Genomic DNA, 25,295 nt, shown 5'->3' on the forward strand with positions numbered 1-25,295 from the left:
ATTTAACACATTTGCCTTCATGAATATGCAACTTGGGGTGTGTCCACCCAAGTGCTCATGATTGTGGATGTTGAACATTTAAATAGGTGACATGAGGTTTGCGCATGCAAGACAATTTGTCAAGGCTAAAAGCAACTTCAGGTGGTGTGACTGCGTCTGTAATTTAGCACATTTGAAACCTTGGTTATAACTTATGTAGTGTTGCATGATCAATACAGACACTCATAATTCTGACTCAGCGTCATTCCCCGTGAGCTGTTTGGGTATACATTTCTTTATTTTCATTCAGTTAGCTTCCTTAACACAGAGTGCATGCACCATGATTAAATAAGTTAGAGTGGCCTATTTTTCACTAAACAAAACATGAATAAAATTAAACATTACATTTATCATGCCTTAATATGTAATAAAAAATATAAATAGAAAGTCATGTGCGTGTCTGTACATTGCAGCCCCTGTGCATTATAGTGCACTGGGGCTGATAGCAGTCAACACCAATGTCTATGGTCAGGACTGTGGACATCCCCTATGATTATGTGAAAGTGAAGAGAATCTTAATGCTGGAGTGAAATGCACCCCGTCGTGGGAAAGCACTTTTTAATGATTGTCAGCTTAAACTGACAGTTTAAGGCGAGCTGTGCTGAATTTGGACTTGTGCCACAAACACTGCGCACTTCCTGTGACAAACCATTTTCAAGTAACACAGAAATGAACTAAATCAAAGGTGGGATGGTTAAGTGGTTAAAGTGATGGGCTTGTGACCAGAGAATCCTCAGTTCAAATCCACATCAGGAAAGGGAAATCACTTAGTTCCCTTGAGAAAACTTCCCAACCCCCAAGTTGCTCCTGATGTGTAGTGAGACATGGGAGTGTGAATGTGAGGCATCGTTTTAAAGTGATTTAATTGTAAAAGTACTATATAAATGCAGTTCATTGACCATAAGTATCAATCAATCAATCAATTTTTTTATATAGCGCCAAATCACAACAAACAGTTGCCCCAAGGCGCTTTATATTGTAAGGCAAAGCCATACAATAATTATGTAAAACCCCAACGGTCAAAACGACCCCCTGTGAGCAAGCACTTGGCTACAGTGGGAAGGAAAAACTCCCTTTTAACAGGAAGAAACCTCCAGCAGAACCAGGCTCAGGGAGGGGCAGTCTTCTGCTGGGACTGGTTGGGGCTGAGGGAGAGAACCAGGAAAAAGACATGCTGTGGAGGGGAGCAGAGATCGATCACTAATGATTAAATACAGAGTGGTGCATACAGAGCAAAAAGAGAAAGAAACAGTGCATCATGGGAACCCCCCAGCAGTCTACGTCTATAGCAGCATAACTAAGGGATGGTTCAGGGTCACCTGATCCAGCCCTAACTATAAGCTTTAGCAAAAAGTAAAGTTTTAAGCCTATTCTTAAAAGTAGAGAGGATGTCTGTCTCCCTGATCTGAATTGGGAGCTGGTTCCACAGGAGAGGAGCCTGAAAGCTGAAGGCTCTGCCTCCCATTCTACTCTTACAAACCCTAGGAACTACAAGTAAGCCTGCAGTCTGAGAGCGAAGCGCTCTATTGGGGTGATATGGTACTATGAGGTCCCTAAGATAAGATGGGACCTGATTATTCAAAACCTTATAAGTAAGAAGAAGAATTTTAAATTCTATTCTAGAATTAACAGGAAGCCAATGAAGAGAGGCCAATATGGGTGAGATATGCTCTCTCCTTCTAGTCCCCGTCAGTACTCTAGCTGCAGCATTTTGAATTAACTGAAGGCTTTTTAGGGAACTTTTAGGACAACCTGATAATAATGAATTACAACAGTCCAGCCTAGAGGAAATAAATGCATGAATTAGTTTTTCAGCATCACTCTGAGACAAGACCTTTCTGATTTTAGAGATATTGCGTAAATGCAAAAAAGCAGTCCTACATATTTGTTTAATATGCGCTTTGAATGACATATCCTGATCAAAAATGACTCCAAGATTTCTCACAGTATTACTAGAGGTCAGGGTAATGCCATCCAGAGTAAGGATCTGGTTAGACACCATGTTTCTAAGATTTGTGGGGCCAAGTACAATAACTTCAGTTTTATCTGAGTTTAAAAGCAGGAAATTAGAGGTTATCCATGTCTTTATGTCTGTAAGACAATCCTGCAGTTTAGCTAATTGGTGTGTGTCCTCTGGCTTCATGGATAGATAAAGCTGGGTATCATCTGCGTAACAATGAAAATTTAAGCAATACCGTCTAATAATACTGCCTAAGGGAAGCATGTATAAAGTGAATAAAATTGGTCCTAGCACAGAACCTTGTGGAACTCCATAATTAACTTTAGTCTGTGAAGAAGATTCCCCATTTACATGAACAAATTGTAATCTATTAGACAAATATGATTCAAACCACCGCAGCGCAGTGCCTTTAATACCTATGGCATGCTCTAATCTCTGTAATAAAATTTTATGGTCAACAGTATCAAAAGCAGCACTGAGGTCTAACAGAACAAGCACAGAGATGAGTCCACTGTCCGAGGCCATAAGAAGATCATTTGTAACCTTCACTAATGCTGTTTCTGTACTATGATGAATTCTAAAACCTGACTGAAACTCTTCAAATAGACCATTCAGACCAAGTAAGCCATTATTTTATGAATGCTATGTTCTAAAATTGAAATATCACAATCATACCTCCCCTCAAACCCAGAGGAAAAGGATTGTGTATATCCATGAAAGAAAAAGAGGGAAGGAGATGGCCAAACATGCAGTGAATGGGATACATGGGAGAGAAAGAGAGAGAGACAGACATAAAGACAGAGAGAGCAAGGTCGTTTCCTATAAATTTACTAAATCAGACAAATAAACACCTGTTTTTGATTGTTTAACAGCAGTTGTGGTTATGTTATGTCACAAATACACACAACCTTGTGGGAAGGCGTTTGTACGAATTTAACAGTAGAGTTGGGGAGATGTTCAAACATGCTACACAGTGAATGGGGTCTGTAAGATATAGACCGTTTCACAGGAATGTACTAAATCAGACAAATAAATTGCTATTTTCTGATTGTTTAACAGCGGCTATGATTAGATTACGTTACAAATCCACACAATGAACTTGTTTGTATGTACAGGTTTGTTTAACTTTACATTTCATTTTCCAGACAGCACTGACTGGCTGTTTGCTTACCTAAAGTACCTGTGAGTTCAGGTTCCTGCATTGAAAGTACCTTATAGAAAATGACTTCTACAAGATACAGCAGCCTGAACCAGCACCCTCATTAATTCCTGTGGTGTTGTAGCTTGATTGATCAATCAATCAATCAATCAATTTTTTTTTATGTAGCGCCAAATCACAACAAACAGTTGCCCCAAGGCGCTTTATATTGTAAGGCAAGGCCATACAATAATTATGTAAAACCCCAACGGTCAAAACGACCCCCTGTGAGCAAGCACTTGGCTACAGTGGGAAGGAAAAACTCCCTTTTAACAGGAAGAAACCTCCAGCAGAACCAGGCTCAGGGAGGGGCAGTCTTCTGCTGGGACTGGTTGGGGCTGAGGGAGAGAACCAGGAAAAAGACATGCTGTGGAGGGGAGCAGAGATCGATCACTAATGATTAAATGCAGAGTGGTGCATACAGAGCAAAAGAGAAAGAAACAGTGCATCATGGGAACCCCCCAGCAGTCTATGTCTATAGCAGCATAACTAAGGGATGGTTCAGGGTCACCTGATCCAGCCCTAACTATAAGCTTTAGCAAAAAGGAAAGTTTTAAGCCTAATCTTAAAAGTAGAGAGGGTGTCTGTCTCCCTGATCTGAATTGGGAGCTGGTTCCACAGGAGAGGAGCCTGAAAGCTGAAGGCTCTGCCTCCCATTCTACTCTTACAAACCCTAGGAACTACAAGTAAGCCTGCAGTCTGAGAGGGAAGCGCTCTATTGGGGTGATATGGTACTACGAGGTCCCTAAGATAAGATGGGACCTGATTATTCAAAACCTTACAAGTAAGAAGAAGAATTTTAAATTCTATTCTAGAATTAACAGGAAGCCAATGAAGAGAGGCCAATATGGGTGAGATATGCTCTCTCCTTCTAGTCCCCGTCAGTACTCTAGCTGCAGCATTTTGAATTAACTGAAGGCTTTTTAGGGAACTTTTAGGACAACCTGATAATAATGAATTACAATAGTCCAGCCTAGAGGAAATAAATGCATGAATTAGTTTTTCAGCATCACTCTGAGACAAGACCTTTCTGATTATAGAGATATTGCGTAAATGCAAAAAAGCAGTCCTACATATTTGTTTAATATGCACTTTGAATGACATATCCTGATCAAAAATGACTCCAAGATTTCTCACAGTATTACTAGAGGTCAGGGTAATGCCATCCAGAGTAAGGATCTGGTTAGACACCATGTTTCTAAGATTTGTGGGGCCAAGTACAATAACTTCAGTTTTATCTGAGTTTAAAAGCAGGAAATTAGAGGTCATCCATGTCTTTATGTCTGTAAGACAATCCTGCTTGATGGTGGTCGTATCCTCAGGGGAGCTCAGTGGTCCTGAAGTCCAGCCTTTACGGTCGCTCCAGTCAAATTTGCCCCAGTGATAATTTGTTTCTTGAATTATTCCAGGACCTTTTCCACTGCAAATGAGATTCTGTTATTTTTTCTTGAAGCAGTTTAGTAATAATGATATATAAAGGACAATGTGACAGGCACAGATTCATGATGTGTTTATGAAACTGATTAGTTATCTTCCCACCCCACAGGCCTGTGGACAGTCCAGTGTGTGCCTTTGTAGGTATCTGCTTGCATAGTAGAAAATTATATTTTATGCACACACACATATATATACACGAGGTCTCTTAGAAAAGTATCCGACCTTATTATTTTTTTCAAAAACCATATGGATTTGAATCACGTGTGATTACATCAGACATGCTTGAACCCTCGTGGGCATGCGAGAGTTTTTTCACGCCTGTCGGTTACGTCATTCGTCTGTGGGCAGTCTTTGAGTGAGGAGTGGCCCACCCTCTCGTCGTTTTTTCATTGTTTAGGAATGGCTCAGAGACTGCTGCGTTGTTTGATCAAAATTTTTTCAAAACTGTAAGGCACAACTGAGTGGACACCATTCGATAAATTCAGCTGGTTTTCGGTAAAAATTTTAACGGCTGATGAGAGATTTTGGTCTGGTAGTGTCGCCGTAAGGACGGCCCATGGCGCCTGACGGCGATCTGAGCTCCGAGGCGGCAGCGTCTCGCCGTTTCAAGTTGAAAACTTCCACATTTCAGGCTCTGTTGACCCAGGAAGTCGTCAGAGAACAGAGAACTTTCAGAAGAAGTCGGCATGAGGAGTTTATTCGGACATTCCATTGTTAACGGACATTTTGTAAAGAAAGAACGTGCGGGCAGAGTCGCATGTCGGGCCAGACCCGACCGTGGGGGGTCGTGACAGGACAAACACCTCCGTTGGAAACCTTAACGGGCAAGTTGGAACATGCCCAAGCTGTTAAACAATTTCTCAGTTACTCACTTGTTGAAAGCCATCAAAAGCCGCCTGAATTTTACAAATAGTTTTCAACACGGAGGTGTTTTTCCTGTCGCGGCGCACACAGATTTGCCGAGCCGTCACGGAAACGACTCGGCGAATTTGCGCGCACGTCTTTCATTAAAAAATGTCCTTAAACAATGGAATGTCCACATAAAGTCCTCATGCCGGCCTCTTCTGAATCTTCTCTGTTCTCTCACGACGTCCTGGGTGAATTAAGCCTTAAATTAGGATGTTTTCAGGTCGAAACAGGCCGATGACAGCGCCTGGAAGCGCTGCAGGACGTCCCACTCCGTGGGAAGTCCTTACACCGACAGAAACACCCCATAATCTCTCATCAGCCATTAAACTTTTCACCGAAAACCAGCTTAATTTCTCGAAATAGTGTCCACTCGGATATTCCTCACAGGTACAGAAAAAATGTTGATAAAGCAACGCGCGCCGTCTCGAGCAGCGTGTGAAACAAAGGAATCCAGCTGAGAGGGCGGGACCACATCTCACTCAAGGCCTGCCCACAGGGAAATGACATCACAGACGCGTGAAAAAACTCACGCATGCGCACGAGGGTTCAAGCATGATTGGTGTAATCGCACGTCATTCAAATCCATATAGTTAAAAAAATAATAAAAGGGTTGGTTTATTATCTAATAGACCATGTACAAGGTTGGGTAGGAATACTTTGAAATGTAATCCAAAAGTAATCAGATTACAAGTAATCCACATGTATGTACATACATACATGTAATCTACATGTATTCTTTCAAAGTAATCCTACCCAACCTTGTGTATATATATATATATATATATATATATATATATATATATATATATATATATATATATATATATAGGGTTCAAATCCCACCCCTGCCACATTTCTCCATGTAATGTGGAGTTGCGTCAGGAAGGGCATTCGGCGTAAAACCTGTGCCAATTCAACATGCAGATCCACCTTGGATTTGCTGTGGCGACCCCGAGTGCAATAACAAGGGAGCAGCCGAAGGGAATTACTTTATTTTATATATATATATATTTTTTTTTTTTTTTTGGATTATTTAAAATGATTCAAACAATATGGCTTTGATTAACTAAATAATTAAACATGGTAAAAATATATGTATTATATGCAGCATGGTGGCTTAGTGGTTAGTGCGTTTGTTTGTATGACCCCATGACCCTTAATTGGAGTAAGTGGGTATAGACAGTGGGTGGATGTTGAATTACTAGCCAAGACCAAAGAGCTGTCTAAGGACACCGGGGACAAAACTGTAGCCCTGCACAAGGCTGGGATGGACTACAGGACAACAGGCAAGCAGCTTGGTGAGAAGACAACAACTGTTATTAGAAAATGGAAGAAACACATGATGACTATCAGTCTTCCTCAGTCTGGTGCGCCATAAAAGAGCTCACCTCGTGGTGTAAGGATGATTCCGAGAAAGGTCAGGAATCAGCCCAGAACTACACGGGAGGACCTGGTCAATGACCTGAAGAGAGCTTGGACCACAGTCACAAAGATTACATTAGTAACACACTACACCGTCAAGGTTTAAAATCCTCGAGGGCACGCAAGGTCCCCCTGCTCAAGCCAGCACATGTCCAGGCCTGTTTGAAATTCACCAGTGACCATCTGGATGATCCAGAGGAGGCATGGGAGAAGGTCATGTGGTCAGATGAGACCAAAATAGAGCTTTTTGGAATCAGCTCCACTTATCATGTTTGGAGGATGAGAACAACCCCAAGAAAACCATCCCAACTGTGAAGGATGGGGGTGGAAACATCATTTATGGGGATGCTTTTTGCAAAGAGGACTGGACGACAGCATTGAAGGGAGGATGGATGGCGTCCTGTATTGTGAGATTTTGGCAAACAACCTCCTTCCCTCAGTAAGAGCATTGAAGATGGGTCGTGGCTGGGTCTTCCAGCATGACAATGACCCCAAACACACAGCCAGGGCAACTAAAGAATGGCTCCGTAAGAAGCATTTCAAGGTCCTGGAGTGGCCTGGCCAGTCTCCAGACCTGAATTCAATAGAAAATCTTTGGAGGAGCAGAAACTCCAAACCTGAAAGATGTGGAGAAGATCTGTATGGAGGAGTGGACCAAAATCTAACAGACTACAGGAAACATCTATTAGTTATATTAATTCAATTCAATTTATCCATTTTATATATCGTCAAATCACAAAAGAGACACCTCAAGGCTCTTCTCACAAAACAGTTCAAATAACAAAATAAATTAATTAAAAGATTTTAAAAAGCACAGTAAAAGAGTAAAAAAGTAAAAAGTTGTTACTGTATAATACTTCTTAATTATAATGCAACAAAGTTTTTGAATTGTGTTTTCCACACTCATCTCTTAAAATCAATCACATTTATTATTGTCTTTTATTTTTATGTTCTATCAATGGCCGGATGTTGCTTTAGATTTATTGTGCCCAGTAACAATTTGGAAGCAACATGTTTCTCACTAAATTCTAATTTATTCATATAAACATGCATTATGTTTGTTGCTGGTTTATTGGGCTAAACATTACAGTCACCTTTACACCACACACACACACACACACACACACACACACACACACACACACACTGAAATAAATACATTTTGTATCCAAGTCTCTGCCAAATGATGAAATATATATGTCATTGTTGAGGGAACAATAACTTACTGTGTTCTCTTGATTGTGCCACATTTTTGCAAATTACAAATTCAGAACTTGTGTTTGCCCCATGAGCAAACAGACCTGAGGAGAGATTATTATCACTGAAATCATGATATAACGCATAAGGTGTAAAAATGGCAAAAAAGATTACATTATATTTGTGTTATAACATGCAGAATGTTCTCTCACCTCTTGATGCCTTTTGTCTTCAGCATAAAATATTTTACAGTAAAAATTGTAGAAATCAGGCTAAAGTCGGTGATGGTTGTAGTTTGCAAGAGGGCACTTTGCTGTTCTGCTGAGGTGTTAAACTGTGTAAATGGGACAACCTCTGGCATCTTACTGATGTATCGCCTCCTTTCATGTGTGTTTGGCCAAGATACATGTGTCCCTCACTCAGTGTGTGTGTGTGTATGTGTGTGAGAGAGATTAGATGTTAGTGGGTGTTTTTGTGAGGTAAACATGTTGCCCTCTATCGATCTGGGGTGTGCAGTTTGCTGATAAAGGCGGGGTCCATGTGCACGGCTCAGAACATTAACAGACAAAAAAAAAAAAAATCCACCAGTGAAATTTTCTGCAGAACCTGTGAAGGACCTAACTATACATTTGGATCTGGACATTGCTTGTGGTGGCAGAGTTTGGTCAGATTACTTTGAAATGTAACTGGTTACTTTTGAAACACTACAAATAGAGAGAAATATGAAGGTGGCGTGGCTCTACGTTGTGTAGCATTATTATAAAGCTGCACACCTCAGAGTGCTGATCGCATGGTGTGAAAACATGATGCCAAATGGAAAGAAATGGACCAGGCCGAAGTTCAAAGTACCTCTTCCAACTCTGTTACCGAGGATATAGCGTTATTATGGTCACTCTAAGGTGTCTAGCCTGATTAAAACATCACGGAACTTATGGTTTATAGAACTCAGAGATAAAACAACTGAAGAGGACGCTAAAATATTACGGTTGTCTGCATATGACTCAGACTCATATATGACTCAGGGGGGACGTGTAAAGGAACACTGACTAAGAAGCAGATTTCAAAAACCTATGTAGCGCTACATAGGGGAAAAAACTTGTCTACTGTCTACATACATTAAACGTAGATGGGACAAAGAAGCAAAAACAAACCTACTGAAGAAGACTGATTGAATATTTGTAAGATGATGACAACCACCTCCAGCTCTGATCAGTGGAGGGAATTCTCTTGGAAAAATACCGTGACATTTTTTATTACTCCTCGAGTGAAGGAACAACAAACTAGAGACCCTGAACAGGGCAAATGTTGGCGGAAGTGTGGATATACATCAGCAGGCCACTTCCACATTTTCTGGGAGTGCCCAAACATCTCGCCTTACTGGACATATGTATTAAAACTGTGCAGCAAATTATGGGGCAACACCTGGAGGAGAGCTTCAATGTGTTTTATTTAGGCAATATTCCAACTGGACTGGGGAAAAAACGACAGATACTGCTTGCAGATATTACAGGCAGCCTGCAAAAAGGCTATAACACGGAACTGGTTGAAGCTGGAATCACCAACTCTCACTGACTGGATAGACATTGTAAAGTAAGTCCCTTCGGCTGCTCCCTTGTTTGCACTCGGGGTTGCCACAGCAAATCCAAGGTGGATCTGCATGTTGATTTGGCACTGGATGGACATTGTACACAAAATTAATGTTATGGAGAGGATAAAGTACTCTGAAAAATGTGACAAGTACTGGGAAAAATGGAAATGTTTTCTTGACTTGCAATGACATTTGATGTGGCTTAAAAAACACCTTGTGGAATATTTGTGACTTTCATTTAATTTTCATTGACTTTTACTACTACTAGTAGTACTACTATTACTTTTACTAGATGGCTCTTCCTATATATTGTTGGTTTATCAGACATTTGGTTGATTTATTTGTTGTTTCTTTTAGGTAAAACTGAAAAATTTAATAAAAGTAAAGTTTAAAAAAGAAATGTAACTGGTTACTAAATACAAATTACCCAGTCGGTTTTGTACTCGTAATTAATCCACTGGAGCACAAAAAGTAATCTGAATCCTTTTGGATAACTTCAAAAGCAACGACAGAAAATGATGCACATCATACTAAAAAATGGACACAACCAGAAATATTCTTATTTCTCTTTATCTCATAACAAATTGTAAATTATATTATAAATTAAAAGTGAGTACCTCAAGACATGTCTCTTTTATTTATCTGAAAATTATGTTTGTTTTCTCCCCAAAGAAACTGCACTCAGTTATTATGTTCTTGTTTTGCACATCTTTAAATCCCACAATGCTGGCAATAAAGCTGTTTTTGTTTTTGTTTGTTTTTTTCATGTGGCCCGGACAAACTGCTGCTGCTGCTCGAGTCTTCCATCTTATGGATATTTTCTTCTTCTACTTGCAAACCAAAAATTAGTCTATTTTTCAAAGACTGTTGGTTGAAGTTTAACCTGTAGTAGACTTTAAGTTGCATGGGACCACTGAAAAAGTTTTTACATATTTAAAATAACCATATTTTCCAAATGTGGTTTGGAATATCTCCAAATGATATGATTTGTTGGCAAAATAGGCTTCCAGGTAAAATGTCTTCCTTGGTTGACCAAGACGTTGGGGAAGACTATAAGAACAATAGCCTTCCCCTTGCTTTTTTCTGCTGGTTTTAGAAAGCGACTTCTGATGTGCACTGGGCTGGTTTGAGGCCAGGTGTGAACTGACTGGGATGAAGATCAGCACCTCCAAATCTGAAATCATGGTCCTCTGTTGGAAAGGGATGGATTGGGGATTGTCCCCCTCTGGGTCAGGGGAGAGTTATCCTCCCATGTGGAGGAGTTCAAGTATCCTGAGCTCTTGTTCAAGAGTGGAGTTAAGATGGAACATGAGATCAATAGACAGATTGGGGCTGCATCCGATGTTCTGTGGACACTGTCCCGCATGGCAAAGAAAGAGCTGAGCCAGGAGGCGAGACAATCAATTTACCCGTTGATTTAAGATCCTCTTCCGTTTTCATATAGTACAAGAAGGACATCTACTGGTGAAACTTGATATTGCGCCTTAGGTGCCTTTTGTTTTGCCTGCAGAGAATTCAGTTCTAACGTGCAAAGAGATGCTTGCAGCAAATTTGTTTGTTACAGGATAATCCTTGGATTAAATACACCGTAAGTGTTGTTTTTGATTCAAGACATCAGATTTAAACACTTATGAAAATGCTTATGTTCTATTTCCAAAGATGCCATCAACAACATGAACAACACTCCAGCAATGCACTTGTGGGTGGGCTGTTATGCTGTTGTCAGTTCCAGCCGACGGCTCAGTGCACAAGACATGTTAATTTAAAAACACAAAGAACAGGACAATTCAATAAATAAATACATTCATCAATAACTGCATATGTAATTAGATAACAAATACATAACATAAATAATCACATCACAAAGGAACAGAGTGACACTTGGTGGGCGTGTCCACACCAGCCTCTGCTGTTGGGATCTGTAGACCCTCAAGTTACAGCTGGAGAACACACACTGTGTTATGACAGACATCACTTGACAACACTCCACGGTGAGACGTGTGCATGGGCATGCTGTCCTCACGAGGAAATACATAAAAACACATCGCCTTTGCAACGAAGGGGGGGCGACCGTGTCAGCGCGGACATGGGCAAGCTGTACCATGTGAAAGGAACTGTCTGATTATGCGTACATTCTGCTGCCGATCTGAATGTCACGTCACCCACGTCAGCTATAGTCCACATGACGCAGTGTACTTTGGTGTGCCACTCGCTGGACACGCGGGGCCGGCTGGACACGCAGCACCAGCAGATGTGGACAAGGTAAGAGTGCACTGCTTCATTCATGTCATTTGATGATTGTACGTGTATGACCATGGGTCATATACAAATTAATAGAAAGATTATACTTGTATTGTCCACTGATAAGGTGCGTTGCTCCTCAACCACCTCAGAGCCAGAAGGAGGAGTTGCTGAGGCATGTCATTCCTTGACCACCTCGGGTCCAGGAGAAGGAGGTGATGACCCGTCTGCTTCCTCCAGAGCTGGCCCTAATGGTGGCACCGGTTGGTGTACTGTGGCATCCTCAGAAGCAGGCATGTGACCCTTCCTGCCATGCTTGGACCTGTGTATGTTCCTCTTCTTTCTAGCACTGCCCGTTTGAGAGCTGGTTCTTGATGAGGGCGGAGGTAAAGGAGGAACAGAAGACATCGGCAGCTGTTGTGACACCTGGAAAGCCGGCAACTGTGTTGCATGGAATGCCGATGACTGGTGAGGAGCGTGGAATGCTGGGACTGACACAAGGGTCAGAGAACTGGTGAGGTTCCCAGACAGCTGAGGGAGAACTGAATGTATGTCTGAAAGTGTGGTTTGAATGGTCGTGAAGAGTGTCTGAAGGGAGGTCAGGTCGTGTCTGCTGCGGTGGTTCTGATTGTGGACAGAGTGGAAGGTTGGACGGGGGGAGTGCCAGGAGTCAAGGAGAAAGGTACAGAGTCATTTGGATGTGGGGAGTACAGGAAGTCCATGGGATCCTCTATGTAGGGAGGAACCCTTTGCTGTATAAATAGTGATATGATGTTGCTTAGGTTAGGGTAAGCAGGTACGTGATCGGGTTCAGAGCAAATGATGGCATCTACAGAGTCTAACATTTTGTTCCTCTCTGTACTGACTAAAGTGTTGGTGTAGTTGAGGTACAGATCCCAGATCTTAAAAAAACTTCTGCAGTGTTATGTAAGTCAAGGGTGTCTGTGTTGTCTGCTGAGACTAAGTCATGGTCTCCCTCAGCATCAGATTTAAATCCGTCCTCAGTCTGAACAGTGACGGTCGATTTCTGGAAGAGGGGGCTCTGATGGTAAATAAGCCTCCGGTCGCCAAACCCTGTCTGGGAGCCTACCCTCATTAAAGAGGATGTCCAGGGCATACAGGTCCGGGAACCAGTCAAAAACCCCGGAGTTAGTTTCAACTAAGTCCCACGTTTGAGCCAAGAATTAAATCTTGTTACCGGGGGTGTAACAGCAATGATAACAGCAGAAGAGATTGTTCAGTTTAGAAAAACACGATTTGAGTGCCACGATGTCTGGCTTCCTGTCTGCTGGTTCATGGTTGGTCAGATTATTTGTTAGGTTAACAGTTGTGAGTGAACCCATATATACAGGCGGTAACGATACGGGATGTCAGGTGAAACAAAAATGATTTATTTGCCAAAAACATGGGAGTCAAGTCCAGCAAAGAGAAGGAGTCCAAAGTGCACTGCAGGATGTAAAGCGTGTGGGGATTTTCCCTCTGCTCTGCACATGCCACACTGGAAAGAACTCATGAGAATCACTGCAGTATTTAAAACTTATTAATTCAAGCCCACTTACAGATTTCAAAATAAATGACATATTAAGCTCTCTAAATGCTTAGACCAGGGGTGGGCAACTTGTTCCAGAAAGGGCCAAGAGGGTGCAGGTTTTCTTTGCAGCCACTGACTCCACCAGGTGATTTCACTGATTAATATCACTTTGAGCAGATGGAATCAGTTAATCAGTGAAATCACCTGGTGGAGTCAGTGGCTGCAAAGAAAACCTGCACCCTCTTGGCCCTTTCTGGAACAAGTTGTCCACCCCTGATAGACAATCAAAAGTCATTTTAACCCGAGGCCATCAAATATGGCCATCAGGTATTGCGAAGACTTTGCGCCCATCCATCCATCCATCCATCCATCCTTCTGTCTGTTTGTGCTCAGCGTAAATCCAGTCCTATTACTACACGCCGAGCGTCCTTAAAGCCGTCCTTAACGCTGTAGTAACAGACCTTATTCTCTGTGAAGCCCGTAAAATTTTCACAGAAAGCCAGATAAATTTTCGAATGGTTTCCAGGTGCCAGTCTCTAACAGCTTCTGAAAAAATTCTGATGGAAAAAAAGTCCTTTTCATTCCGCCATTTCCAGACAATGAAAATCTGACGAGGGGGCGGGACCACTCCTTCCCAAGGCATGCTCACAGGCGAATGACATCACCGACAGGCGTGGAAAAACTCACGCATGCGCACGAGGGTTCAAGCATGTCTGACGTAAAAACATATGAATGAAATCCATATAGTTTTTGAAAAAAATAAAAAGGACCATTACTTTATTGACAGACCTCGTATTTTGTTGTGAACAGCATATGATTAATTCTGATGTGATGAATGCTTCTAAAACGTCAGTAGCGTGCTTGTTTACCTTCTTAGTGTTTTTGGCATCCTTGGAGTTCAATATTTCCACCAGTTCCTCCTCTGTGAACTCAGCAAACCTTGCTGTCAGAAGATTTTCTGCTGTTGTTAACGTTTGTTGCCGGGAGTGACATGTTTAGCCGCATGTTCTCCTTGAATTGCTGGCTGTCTGAGTGGTGTCCCAAAAAATGAGGTGGGCTTCATAGATAATTGGCAAAGCTTCTGGGGAAAACCTGGTCTTGTTAGGAGAGACGGCATCCATCCCACTTTGGATGGAGCAGCTCTCATTTCTAGAAATCTGGCCAATTTTATTAAACCCTCCAAACTGTGACTATCCAGGGTTGGGACCAGGAAGCAGAGTTGTAGTCTTACACACCTCTCTGCAGCTTCTCTCCCCCTGCCATCCCCTCATTACCCCATCCCCGTAGAGACGATGCCTGCTCCCAGATCACCAATAACCCAGTAAAAATCTATTTAAGCATAAAAATTCAAAAAGAAAAAATATATAGCACCTTCAACTGCACCACAGACTAAAACAGTTAAATGGGGTCTATTAAACATTACATCTCTCTCTTCTAAGTCCTGTTAGTAAATGATAGAATAATTGATCAACATATTGATTTATTCTGCCTTACAAAAACCTGGTTACAGCAGGATGAATATGTTAGTTTAAATGAGTCAACACCCCCGAGTCACACTAACTGCCAGAACGCTCGTAGCACGGGCCGAGGCGGAGGATTAGCAGCAATCTTCCATTCCATCTTATTAATTATCCAAACCCAGACAGAGCTTTAATTCATTTGAAAGCTTGACTCTTAGTCTTGTCCATCCAAATTGGAAGTCCCAAAAAACAGTTTTATTTGTTATTATCTATCGTCCACCTGGTCCTTACTGTGAGTTTCTCTGTGAATTTTCGGACCTTTGTCTGACTTAGTGCTTAGCTCAGATAAGATAATTATAGTGGGCGATTTTAACATCCACACAGATGCTGAGAATGACAGCCTCAACACTGCATTTAATCTATTATTAGACTCAATTGGCTTTGCTCAAAATGTAAATGAGTCCACCCACCACTTTAATCATATCTTAGATCTTGTTTTGACTTATGGTATGGAAATTGAAGATTTACAGTATTCCCTGAAAACTCCCTTCTGTCTGATCATTTCTTAATAACATTTACATTTACTCTGTATGGACTACCCAGCAGTGGGGAATAAGTTTCATTACACTAAAGTCTTTCAGAAAGTGCTGTAACTAGGTTTAAGGATATGATTCCTTCTTTATGTTCTCTAATGCCATATACCAACAACAGTGCAGAGTAGCTACCTAAACTCTGTAAGTGAGATAGAGTATCTCGTCAATAGTTTACATCCTCATTGAAGACAACTTTGGATGCTGTAGCTCCTCTGAAAAAGAGAGCTTTAAATCAGAAGTGCCTAACTCCGTGGTATAACTCACAAACTCGCAGCTTAAAGCAGATAACCCATAAGTTGGAGAGGAAATGGTGTCTCACTAATTTAGAAGGTCTTCACTTAGCCTGGAAAAAGAGTCTGTTGCTCTATAAAAAAGCCCTCCGTAAAGCTAGGACATCTTACTACTCATCACTAATTGAAGAAAATAAGAACAACCCCAGGTTTCTTTTCCGCACTGTAGCCAGGCTGACAAAGAGTCAGAGCTCTAGTGAGCCGAGGTATTCCTTTAACTTTAACTAGTAATGACTTCATGACTTTCTTTGCTAATAAAATTTTAACTATTAGAGAAAAAATTACTCATAACCATCCCAAAGACGTATCGTTATCTTTGGCTGCTTTCAGTGATGTCGGTATTTGGTTAGACTCTTTCTCTCCGATTGTTCTGTCTGAGTTATTTCATTAGTTACCTTCCTCCAAACCATCAAGATGTCTATTAGACCCCATTCCTACCAGGCTGCTCAAGGAAGCCCTACGATTAATTAATGCTTCGATCTTAATATGATCAATCTATCTTTATTAGTTGGCTATGTACCACAGGCTTTTAAGGTGGCAGTATTAAACCATTACTTAAAAAGCCATCACTTGACCCAGCTATCTGAGCTAATTATAGGCCAATCTCCAACCTTCCTTTTCTCTCAAAAATTCTTGAAAAGGTAGTTGTAAAACAGCTAACTGATCATCTGCAGAGGAATGGTCTATTTGAAGAGGTTCAGTCAGGTTTTAGAATTCTCATAGTACAGAAACAGCATTAGTGAAGGTTACAAATGATCTTCTTATGGCCTCAGACAGTGGACCTCATCTCTGTGCTTGTTCTGTTAGACCTCAGTGCTGCTTTTGTTACTGTTGACCAATAAAATTTATTACAGAGATTAGAGCATGTCATAGGTATTAAAGGCACTGCGCTGCGGTGGTTTGAATCATATTATCTAATAGATTACAATTTGTTCATGTAAATGGGGAATCCTCTTCACAGACTAAGGTTAATTATGGAGTTCCACAAGGTTCTGTGCTAGGACCAATTGTATTCACTTTATACATGTTTCCCTTAGGCAGTATTATTAGACGGCATTGCTTAAATTTTCATTGTTACGCAGATGATACCCAGCTTTATCTATCCATGAAGCCAGAGGACACACACCAATTAGCTAAACTGCAGGATTGTCTTACAGACATAAAGACATGGATGACCTCTAATTTCCTGCTTTTAAACTCAGATAAAACTGAAGTTATTGTACTTGGCCCCACAAATCTTAGAAACATGGTGTCTAACCAGATCCTTACTCTGGATGGCATTACCCTGACCTCTAGTAATACTGTGAGAAATCTTGGAGTCATTTTTGATCAGGATATGTCATTCAATGTGCATATTAAACAAATATGTAGGACTGCTTTTTTGCATTTGCGCAATATCTCTAAAATTAGAAAGGTCTTGTCTCAGAGTGATGCTGAAAAACTAATTCATGCATTTATTTCCTCTAGGCTGGACTATTGTAATTCATTATTATCAGGTTGTCCTAAAAGTTCCCTGAAAAGCCTTCAGTTAATTCAAAATGCTGCAGCTAGAGTACTGACAGGGACTAGAAGGAGAGAGCATATCTCACCCATATTGGCCTCTCTTCGTTGGCTTCCTGTTAATTCTAGAATAGAATTTAAAATTCTTCTTCTTACTTATAAGGTTTTGAATAATCAGGTTCCATCTTATCTTAGGGACCTCATAGTACCATATCACCCCAATAGAGTGCTTCGCTCTCAGACTGCAGGCTTACTTGTAGTTCCTAGGGTTTGTTAAGAGTAGAATGGGAGGCAGAGCCTTCAGCTTTCAGGCTCCTCTCTTCTGGAACCAGCTCCCAATTCAGATCAGGGAGACAGACACCTTCTCTACTTTTAAGATTAGGTTTAAAACTTTCCTTTTTGCTAAAGCTTATAGTTAGGGCTGGATCAGGTGACCCTGAACCATCCCTTAGTTATGCTGCTATAGACTTAGACTGCTGGGGGGTTCCCATGATGCACTGAGTGTTTCTTCTCTTTTTGCTCTGTATGCACCACTCTGCATTTAATCATTAGTGATTGATCTCTGCCCTCCACAGCATGTCAGCCCCAACCAGTCCCAGCAGAAGACTGCCCCTCCCTGAACCTGGTTCTGCTGGAGGTTTCTTCCTGTTAAAAGGGAGTTTTTCCTTCCCACTGTCACCAAGTGCTTGCTCACAGGGGGTCGTTTTGACCGTTGGGGTTTTTCCGTAATTATTGTATGGCCTTGCCTTACAATATAAAGCGCCTTGGGGCAACTGTTTGTTGTGATTTGGCGCTATATAATTAAAATTGATTTGATTTTGATTTGATTTTTTTCAACCAGCCTCTGTCAGCTAGTTCCTGACCTTTGCATGCCGCGCTGATTGGCTAGCTTAGGGGTGGCCAAGTTCGGTCCTCGTTAAAAGTCTGCTAACGAATCTTTCATTGGATTCAGGTGTGTTGGAGTAGGGAGACAACTAAGAGTGTCAGGAATGTGGCTCTCAAGGACCGAACTTGGCCACCCCTGGGCTAGCTGTTGGCAGTAAGCTCTAACGCTATTGGTCAGTGGGAACCGATCCAATATAACTTTTGGTCCTAGCCTTTTTGGATCCTTTTGGATCCAACATAACTTTCTGGTGCCATGCATGCCAAAATACAGGTAAATGATGGACAGATTGGCTAATCTGTATATATATAATATATATATATATATATATATATATATATATATATATATATATATATATATATATATATATATATTTGGTTGTATTTATTCGTGATGTTTGATGATTTTATATGTGTCATATTTATTTGTGATCAGGGACTGCAGATGTAAATTAGCCTAAGGCTAACTCTGGTGCAATGCATCAAATGGTAACATTTATGTTTCAATTGCACATGGTCCCATCCATCCATCCATCCATTTTCTTCCACTTTATCCGGAGTCGGATCGCGGGGCAGCAGCTCAAGCAAAGCCGCCCAGACCTCCCGATCCACACACACTCCCCCAGCTCCTCCGGGGGAAGGCTTGCACATGGTCCCTTTCAAATAAATTGAAATTGATATATATATATATATATATATATATATATATATATATATATATATATATTGATATATTGCACCTATACAACTGCAAATTATAAAGAAGACAATGAATGCTCATACGGCCGAGGGTGTTTTAGCAGTGCATTATATTGTGTCATATCCCTAAAAAAAAGGAAGCTGAAAAACTATTTTTTATACACTAAGGAACAAATGCTTATGAATGCTGTCTTCTTTTTTGGTGAATATTAATCCCTAAATCACACCTATTGTAGCTTTAATATCAAGTTGTTGAATTGGACTTTTGGTAATTGTTTCTTTGTGGAGGTTTTTTTACCCATTCTGCTCCTGTGTCAGCTTCTGTGCACAGCTGGTTACTTCAAGCTGAGAGGTGTTGTGTAGATTTGTTTGGGAGTGGCTCTGCTCCCGTCATTCTGTTCATGACTGCCTCAGTACACCGGGACAAAACAAAAAGTCCAGGGTACGACACTTCAAAATAAAAGCTTGAAAATATGCCCAGGAAAAAATATTTTTATTCTTCATATATGAGACACAATTACAAAGAAATCATGTTTTCCACCTTTGCTTCATGTTTTTGATATTTGCATTTACTTTTTCTTTGATATCTTCTAATTCACTTTTGTTTCGCAAAATCATATCTCTTTTTCCATCTAGTTTTACTTTGATGTCTGCCATGTTTATCTCCATTTGTTCTTTTGCCTGCTTGGCTTTGCTCAGTATGTTATTATTTTTTAGAATTAGACTTTGCAGGCTCTTTAGCCCCTGCTCTTGTGTTACCTTTTTGCTGGGTGTTTCTGTTTCCTTACTTTGTTCTGATTTCACTTTTAGTTTGATCGCTTCCAATTTGAGTTGTGTATTGATGATTTCATTGCGTCTGCTTTCCAGACTTTCTCGCTCTAAGTATATTTCAGCCTGCATTTGCAGAAATGTAGTTTTTTCTTGATCAGCTTCATCTTTAGTTTCTTTCAGATTTCTGATGACTTTCTTGACCTGTGAATTCAGTATCTGTATTGCTAAGGACAGCTGGTGTTTTTCGTTGCTTAGTCTGTTAATATCCCGCTGCTGGTCTAGTTTTCTTTAAGGTATGCATTTTCATTTATCTCACTTTGTGCCACCTCCCAAAGTTGTTCAATCTCTTCAAATGCTTGAAATGCCGCTTGACGTTGTCCATTATTCGTCTCCATTTTGGTTTGAGCTTGGACTTTCGATGGCTTGTCTTTTATTTCCTTGCCGTCTTCTGGTTCCCAATTCTGCTCGGTTTGACTCATCTTGCTGTTCTGTTTTCTTTGCTCTGTTGGTACAAGAAACACACAAATTTTAGTTTGAGACACAACTGTAAAACAAGTTTCAACAGATAGTATTACTGGTCTTATTGCAGTTATGTTTGTGAATAATGAAAGGAACATAGGAACATTTTGAACATTTTAGTCTGAGAAATGTTCTTAAAGTCAGTTTGTCAATCTCTGAAATGGTTTTGGCTAATAATCCACAATCGCGAACAATTCATTTCTTTGATTTTTTTTAAAGTCATTTAATTTAAGTCTTTAATGCATTAAAGTGATGAGTGTCCAAAAACCTTTTGGACCCATGATCTGTACCTTCAGCCATGATATTCAATAAGTGAATTGAATGAAAAATTTAATTTAGAAACATTCTGCCTAATTACCCAGTAATACAGACAGCAGGTCACACAGACACATCATCAAACACATTTTGGGCCTGATTTTAAAAAGATTTACATGTGTAACAAGAGCATTCAGAAATTTACGGATCCAGATCACCTCCAGAATTCAGTGGAGTCTTCCATGCCCTAATATCTATCTGTGGTGCAAATTTGGTGAGAATCCATGAAGTAGCTTTGAAGTAATCCTTGAAAGCCTATATAAAGGGAAATCTTGATCAGAATCTGGATGCACATGACCTCCAAAATTTAATGGAGTTTTCCATGGCCTAACATGTATCTGTGTAGAAAATTTCATCAAAATCTGTGCAGTAGTTTTCATGTTATCCTGCCAACAGTAATCTTTCAAACCCTATATAAAGTGAAACTTGATGCAGAATCCGGATCTGGATCACCTCCAAAATTTAATGGATTCTTCCATGGCCTAATATGCGTCAAAACCCATGCAGTAGTTTAGACATAATCCTGCTAACAGGCAGACAGACAGACAGACAAATAAATAAACACCGATGATTTCATTACGTCCTTGGCGGACATAAACATGTGCAAACACCATTGCTTCCACAAAAAAAAGTGCTAATTTGCTAATGGTGCACACTGAGCATAGCATCTTCCCAGTGCCCAATATAGCAAGTATTGTCCATTTAACACATTTGCCTTCATGAATATGCAACTTGGGGTGTGTCCACCCAAGTGCTCATGATTGTGGATGTTGAACATTTAAATAGGTGACATGAGGTTTGCGCATGCAAGACAATTTGTCAAGGCTAAAAGCAACTTCAGGTGGTGTGACTGCGTCTGTAATTTAGCACATTTGAAACCTTGGTTATACTTATGTAGTGTTGCATGATCAATACAGACACTCATAATTCTGACTCAGCGCATTCCCCGTGAGCTGTTTGGGTATACATTTCTTTATTTTCATTCAGTTAGCTTCCTTAACACAGAGTGCATGCACCATGATTAAATAAGTTAGAGTGGCCTATTTTTCACTAAACAAAACATGAATCAAATTAAACATTACATTTATCATGCTAATATGTAATAAAAATATAATAGAAAGTCATGTGCGTGTCTGTACATTGCAGCCCTGTGCATTATAGTGCACTGGGCTGATAGCAGTCACACCAATGTCTATGTTCAGGACTGTGGACATCCCCTATGATTATGTGAAGTGAAGAGAATCTTAATGCTGGAGTGAAATGCACCCCGTCGTGGGAAAGCACTTTTTAATGATTGTCAGCTTAAACTGACAGTTTAGGCGAGCTGTGCTGAATTGGGACTTGTGCACACAACACCTGCGCACTTCTGTGACAAACCATTTTTCAAGTAACACAGAAATGAACTAAATCAAAGGTGGGATGGTTAAGTGGTAAAGTGATGGCTTGTGACCAGAGAATCCTCAGTTTCAAATCCACATCAGGAAAGGGAAATCACTTAGTTCCCCTTGAGAAAACTTCCCAACCCCCAAGTTGCTCCTGATGTGTAGGAGACATGGGAGTGTGAATGTGAGGCATCGTTTTAAAGTGATTTTAATTGTAAAAGTACTATATAAATGCAGTTCATTGACCATAAGTATCAATCAATCAATCAATTTTTTTATATAGCGCCAAATCACAACAAACAGTTGCCCCAAGGCGCTTTATATTGTAAGGCAAAGCCATACAATAATTATGTAAAACCCCAACGGTCAAAACGACCCCCTGTGAGCAAGCACTTGGCTACAGTGGGAAGGAAAAACTCCCTTTTAACAGGAAGAAACCTCCAGCAGAACCAGGCTCAGGGAGGGGCAGTCTTCTGCTGGGACTGGTTGGGGCTGAGGGAGAGAACCAGGAAAAAGACATGCTGTGGAGGGGAGCAGAGATCGATCACTAATGATTAAATACAGAGTGTGCATACAGAGCAAAAAGAGAAAGAAACAGTGCATCATGGGAACCCCCCCAGCAGTCTACGTCTATAGCAGCATAACTAAGGGATGGTTCAGGGTCACCTGATCCAGCCCTAACTATAAGCTTTAGCAAAAAGTAAAGTTTTAAGCCTATTCTTAAAAGTAGAGAGGATGTCTGTCTCCCTGATCTGAATTGGGAGCTGGTTCCACAGGAGAGGAGCCTGAAAGCTGAAGGCTCTGCCTCCCATTCTACTCTTACAAACCCTAGGAACTACAAGTAAGCCTGCAGTCTGAGAGCGAAGCGCTCTATTGGGGTGATATGGTACTATGAGGTCCCTAAGATAAGATGGGACCTGATTATTCAAAACCTTATAAGTAAGAAGAAGAATTTTAAATTCTATTCTAGAATTAACAGGAAGCCAATGAAGAGAGGCCAATATGGGTGAGATATGCTCTCTCCTTCTAGTCCCCGTCAGTACTCTAGCTGCAGCATTTTGAATTAACTGAAGGCTTTTTAGGGAACTTTTAGGACAACCTGATAATAATGAATTACAACAGTCCAGCCTAGAGGAAATAAATGCATGAATTAGTTTTCAGCATCACTCTGAGACAAGACCTTTCTGATTTTAGAGATATTGCGTAAATGCAAAAAAGCAGTCCTACATATTTGTTTAATATGCGCTTTGAATGACATATCCTGATCAAAAATGACTCCAAGATTTCTCACAGTATTACTAGAGGTCAGGGTAATGCCATCCAGAGTAAGGATCTGGTTAGACACCATGTTTCTAAGATTTGTGGGGCCAAGTACAATAACTTCAGTTTTATCTGAGTTAAAAGCAGGAAATTAGAGGTTATCCATGTCTTTATGTCTGTAAGACAATCCTGCAGTTTAGCTAATTGGTGTGTGTCCTCTGGCTTCATGGATAGATAAAGCTGGGTATCATCTGCGTAACAATGAAAATTTAAGCAATACCGTCTAATAATACTGCCTAAGGGAAGCATGTATAAAGTGAATAAAATTGGTCCTAGCACAGAACCTTGTGGAACTCCATAATTAACTTTAGTCTGTGAAGAAGATTCCCCATTTACATGAACAAATTGTAATCTATTAGACAAATATGATTCAAACCACCGCAGCGCAGTGCCTTTAATACCTATGGCATGCTCTAATCTCTGTAATAAAATTTTATGGTCAACAGTATCAAAAGCAGCACTGAGGTCTAACAGAACAAGCACAGAGATGAGTCCACTGTCCGAGGCCATAAGAAGATCATTTGTAACCTTCACTAATGCTGTTTCTGTACTATGATGAATTCTAAAACCTGACTGAAACTCTTCAAATAGACCATTCAGACCAAGTAAGCCATTATTTTATGAATGCTATGTTCTAAAATTGAAATATCACAATCATACCTCCCCTCAAACCCAGAGGAAAAGGATTGTGTATATCCATGAAAGAAAAAGAGGGAAGGAGATGGCCAAACATGCAGTGAATGGGATACATGGGAGAGAAAGAGAGAGAGACAGACATAAAGACAGAGAGAGCAAGGTCGTTTCCTATAAATTTACTAAATCAGACAAATAAACACCTGTTTTTGATTGTTTAACAGCAGTTGTGGTTATGTTATGTCACAAATACACACAACCTTGTGGGAAGGCGTTTGTACGAATTTAACAGTAGAGTTGGGGAGATGTTCAAACATGCTACACAGTGAATGGGGTCTGTAAGATATAGGACCGTTTCACAGGAATGTACTAAATCAGACAAATAAATTGCTATTTTCTGATTGTTTAACAGCGGCTATGATTAGATTACGTTACAAATCCACACAATGAACTTGTTTGTATGTACAGGTTTGTTTAACTTACATTTCATTTTCCAGACAGCACTGACTGGCTGTTTGCTTACCTAAAGTACCTGTGAGTTCAGGTTCCTGCATTGAAAGTACCTTATAGAAAATGACTTCTACAAGATACAGCAGCCTGAACCAGCACCCTCATTAATTCCTGTGGTGTTGTAGCTTGATTGATCAATCAATCAATCAATCAATTTTTTTTTATGTAGCGCCAAATCACAACAAACAGTTGCCCCAAGGCGCTTTATATTGTAAGGCAAGGCCATACAATAATTATGTAAAACCCCAACGGTCAAAACGACCCCCCTGAGCAAGCACTTGGCTACAGTGGGAAGGAAAAACTCCCTTTTAACAGGAAGAAACCTCCAGCAGAACCAGGCTCAGGGAGGGGCAGTCTTCTGCTGGGACTGGTTGGGGCTGAGGGAGAGAACCAGGAAAAAGACATGCTGTGGAGGGAGCAGAGATCGATCACTAATGATTAAATGCAGAGTGGTGCATACAGAGCAAAAAGAGAAAGAAACAGTGCATCATGGGAACCCCCCAGCAGTCTATGTCTATAGCAGCATAACTAAGGGATGGGTCAGGGTCACCTGATCCAGCCCTAACTATAAGCTTAGCAAAAAGGAAAGTTTTAAGCCTAATCTTAAAAGTAGAGAGGGTGTCCTGTCTCCTGATCTGAATTGGGAGCTGGTTCCACAGGAGAGGAGCCTGAAAGCTGAAGGCTCTGCCTCCCATTCTACTCTTACAAACCCTAGGAACTACAAGTAAGCCCTGCAGTCTGAGAGGGAAGCGCTCTATTGGGGTGATATGGTACTACGAGGTCCCTAGATAAGAGGGGACCTGATTATTCAAACCTTACAAGTAAGAAGAAGAATTTTAAATTCTATTCTAGAATTAACAGGAAGCCAATGAAGAGAGGCCATATGGGTGAGATAT

General features: G+C 40.7%; 1 protein-coding gene and 2 long non-coding RNA genes across 4 annotated transcripts in view; 1 reads left to right on the forward strand and 2 right to left on the reverse strand.

Moving 5' to 3' along the window:
- LOC117517691 (nesprin-1-like) overlaps nucleotides 1-19,990 on the reverse strand; it is a 51,528-nt gene extending 31,538 nt beyond the window's left edge. The window contains exon 1 of one of the 2 annotated variants that reach the window (XM_034178808.1): nucleotides 19,491-19,990. In XM_034178808.1, coding sequence (XP_034034699.1) covers nucleotides 19,491-19,849 — 359 coding nt within the window. In that variant the 5' untranslated portion in view covers nucleotides 19,850-19,990. Of the gene's footprint in view, nucleotides 1-3,170; nucleotides 3,228-19,490 lie in introns of those variants that run through there. The other variant, XM_034178806.1, reaches the window with a different exon arrangement.
- LOC117517702 lies at nucleotides 614-17,195 on the forward strand. The gene is made up of 3 exons (XR_004562802.1): nucleotides 614-697; nucleotides 10,882-10,888; nucleotides 17,185-17,195. It is a non-coding gene; the product is annotated as an uncharacterized LOC117517702 (long non-coding RNA).
- Nucleotides 19,991-20,002: 12 nt separating the features above from the next.
- Nucleotides 20,003-24,493, reverse strand: LOC117517701. Its single transcript, XR_004562801.1, has 2 exons — nucleotides 24,413-24,493; nucleotides 20,003-20,222 (listed from the first exon to the last, which is right to left on the reverse strand). It is a non-coding gene; the product is annotated as an uncharacterized LOC117517701 (long non-coding RNA).
- Between the last annotated feature and the right edge of the window lie 802 nt (nucleotides 24,494-25,295).

This window comes from Thalassophryne amazonica, chromosome 9 (genome assembly GCF_902500255.1).
Source record: "Thalassophryne amazonica chromosome 9, fThaAma1.1, whole genome shotgun sequence".
NCBI classification, from domain to species: Eukaryota; Metazoa; Chordata; class Actinopteri; order Batrachoidiformes; family Batrachoididae; genus Thalassophryne; species Thalassophryne amazonica.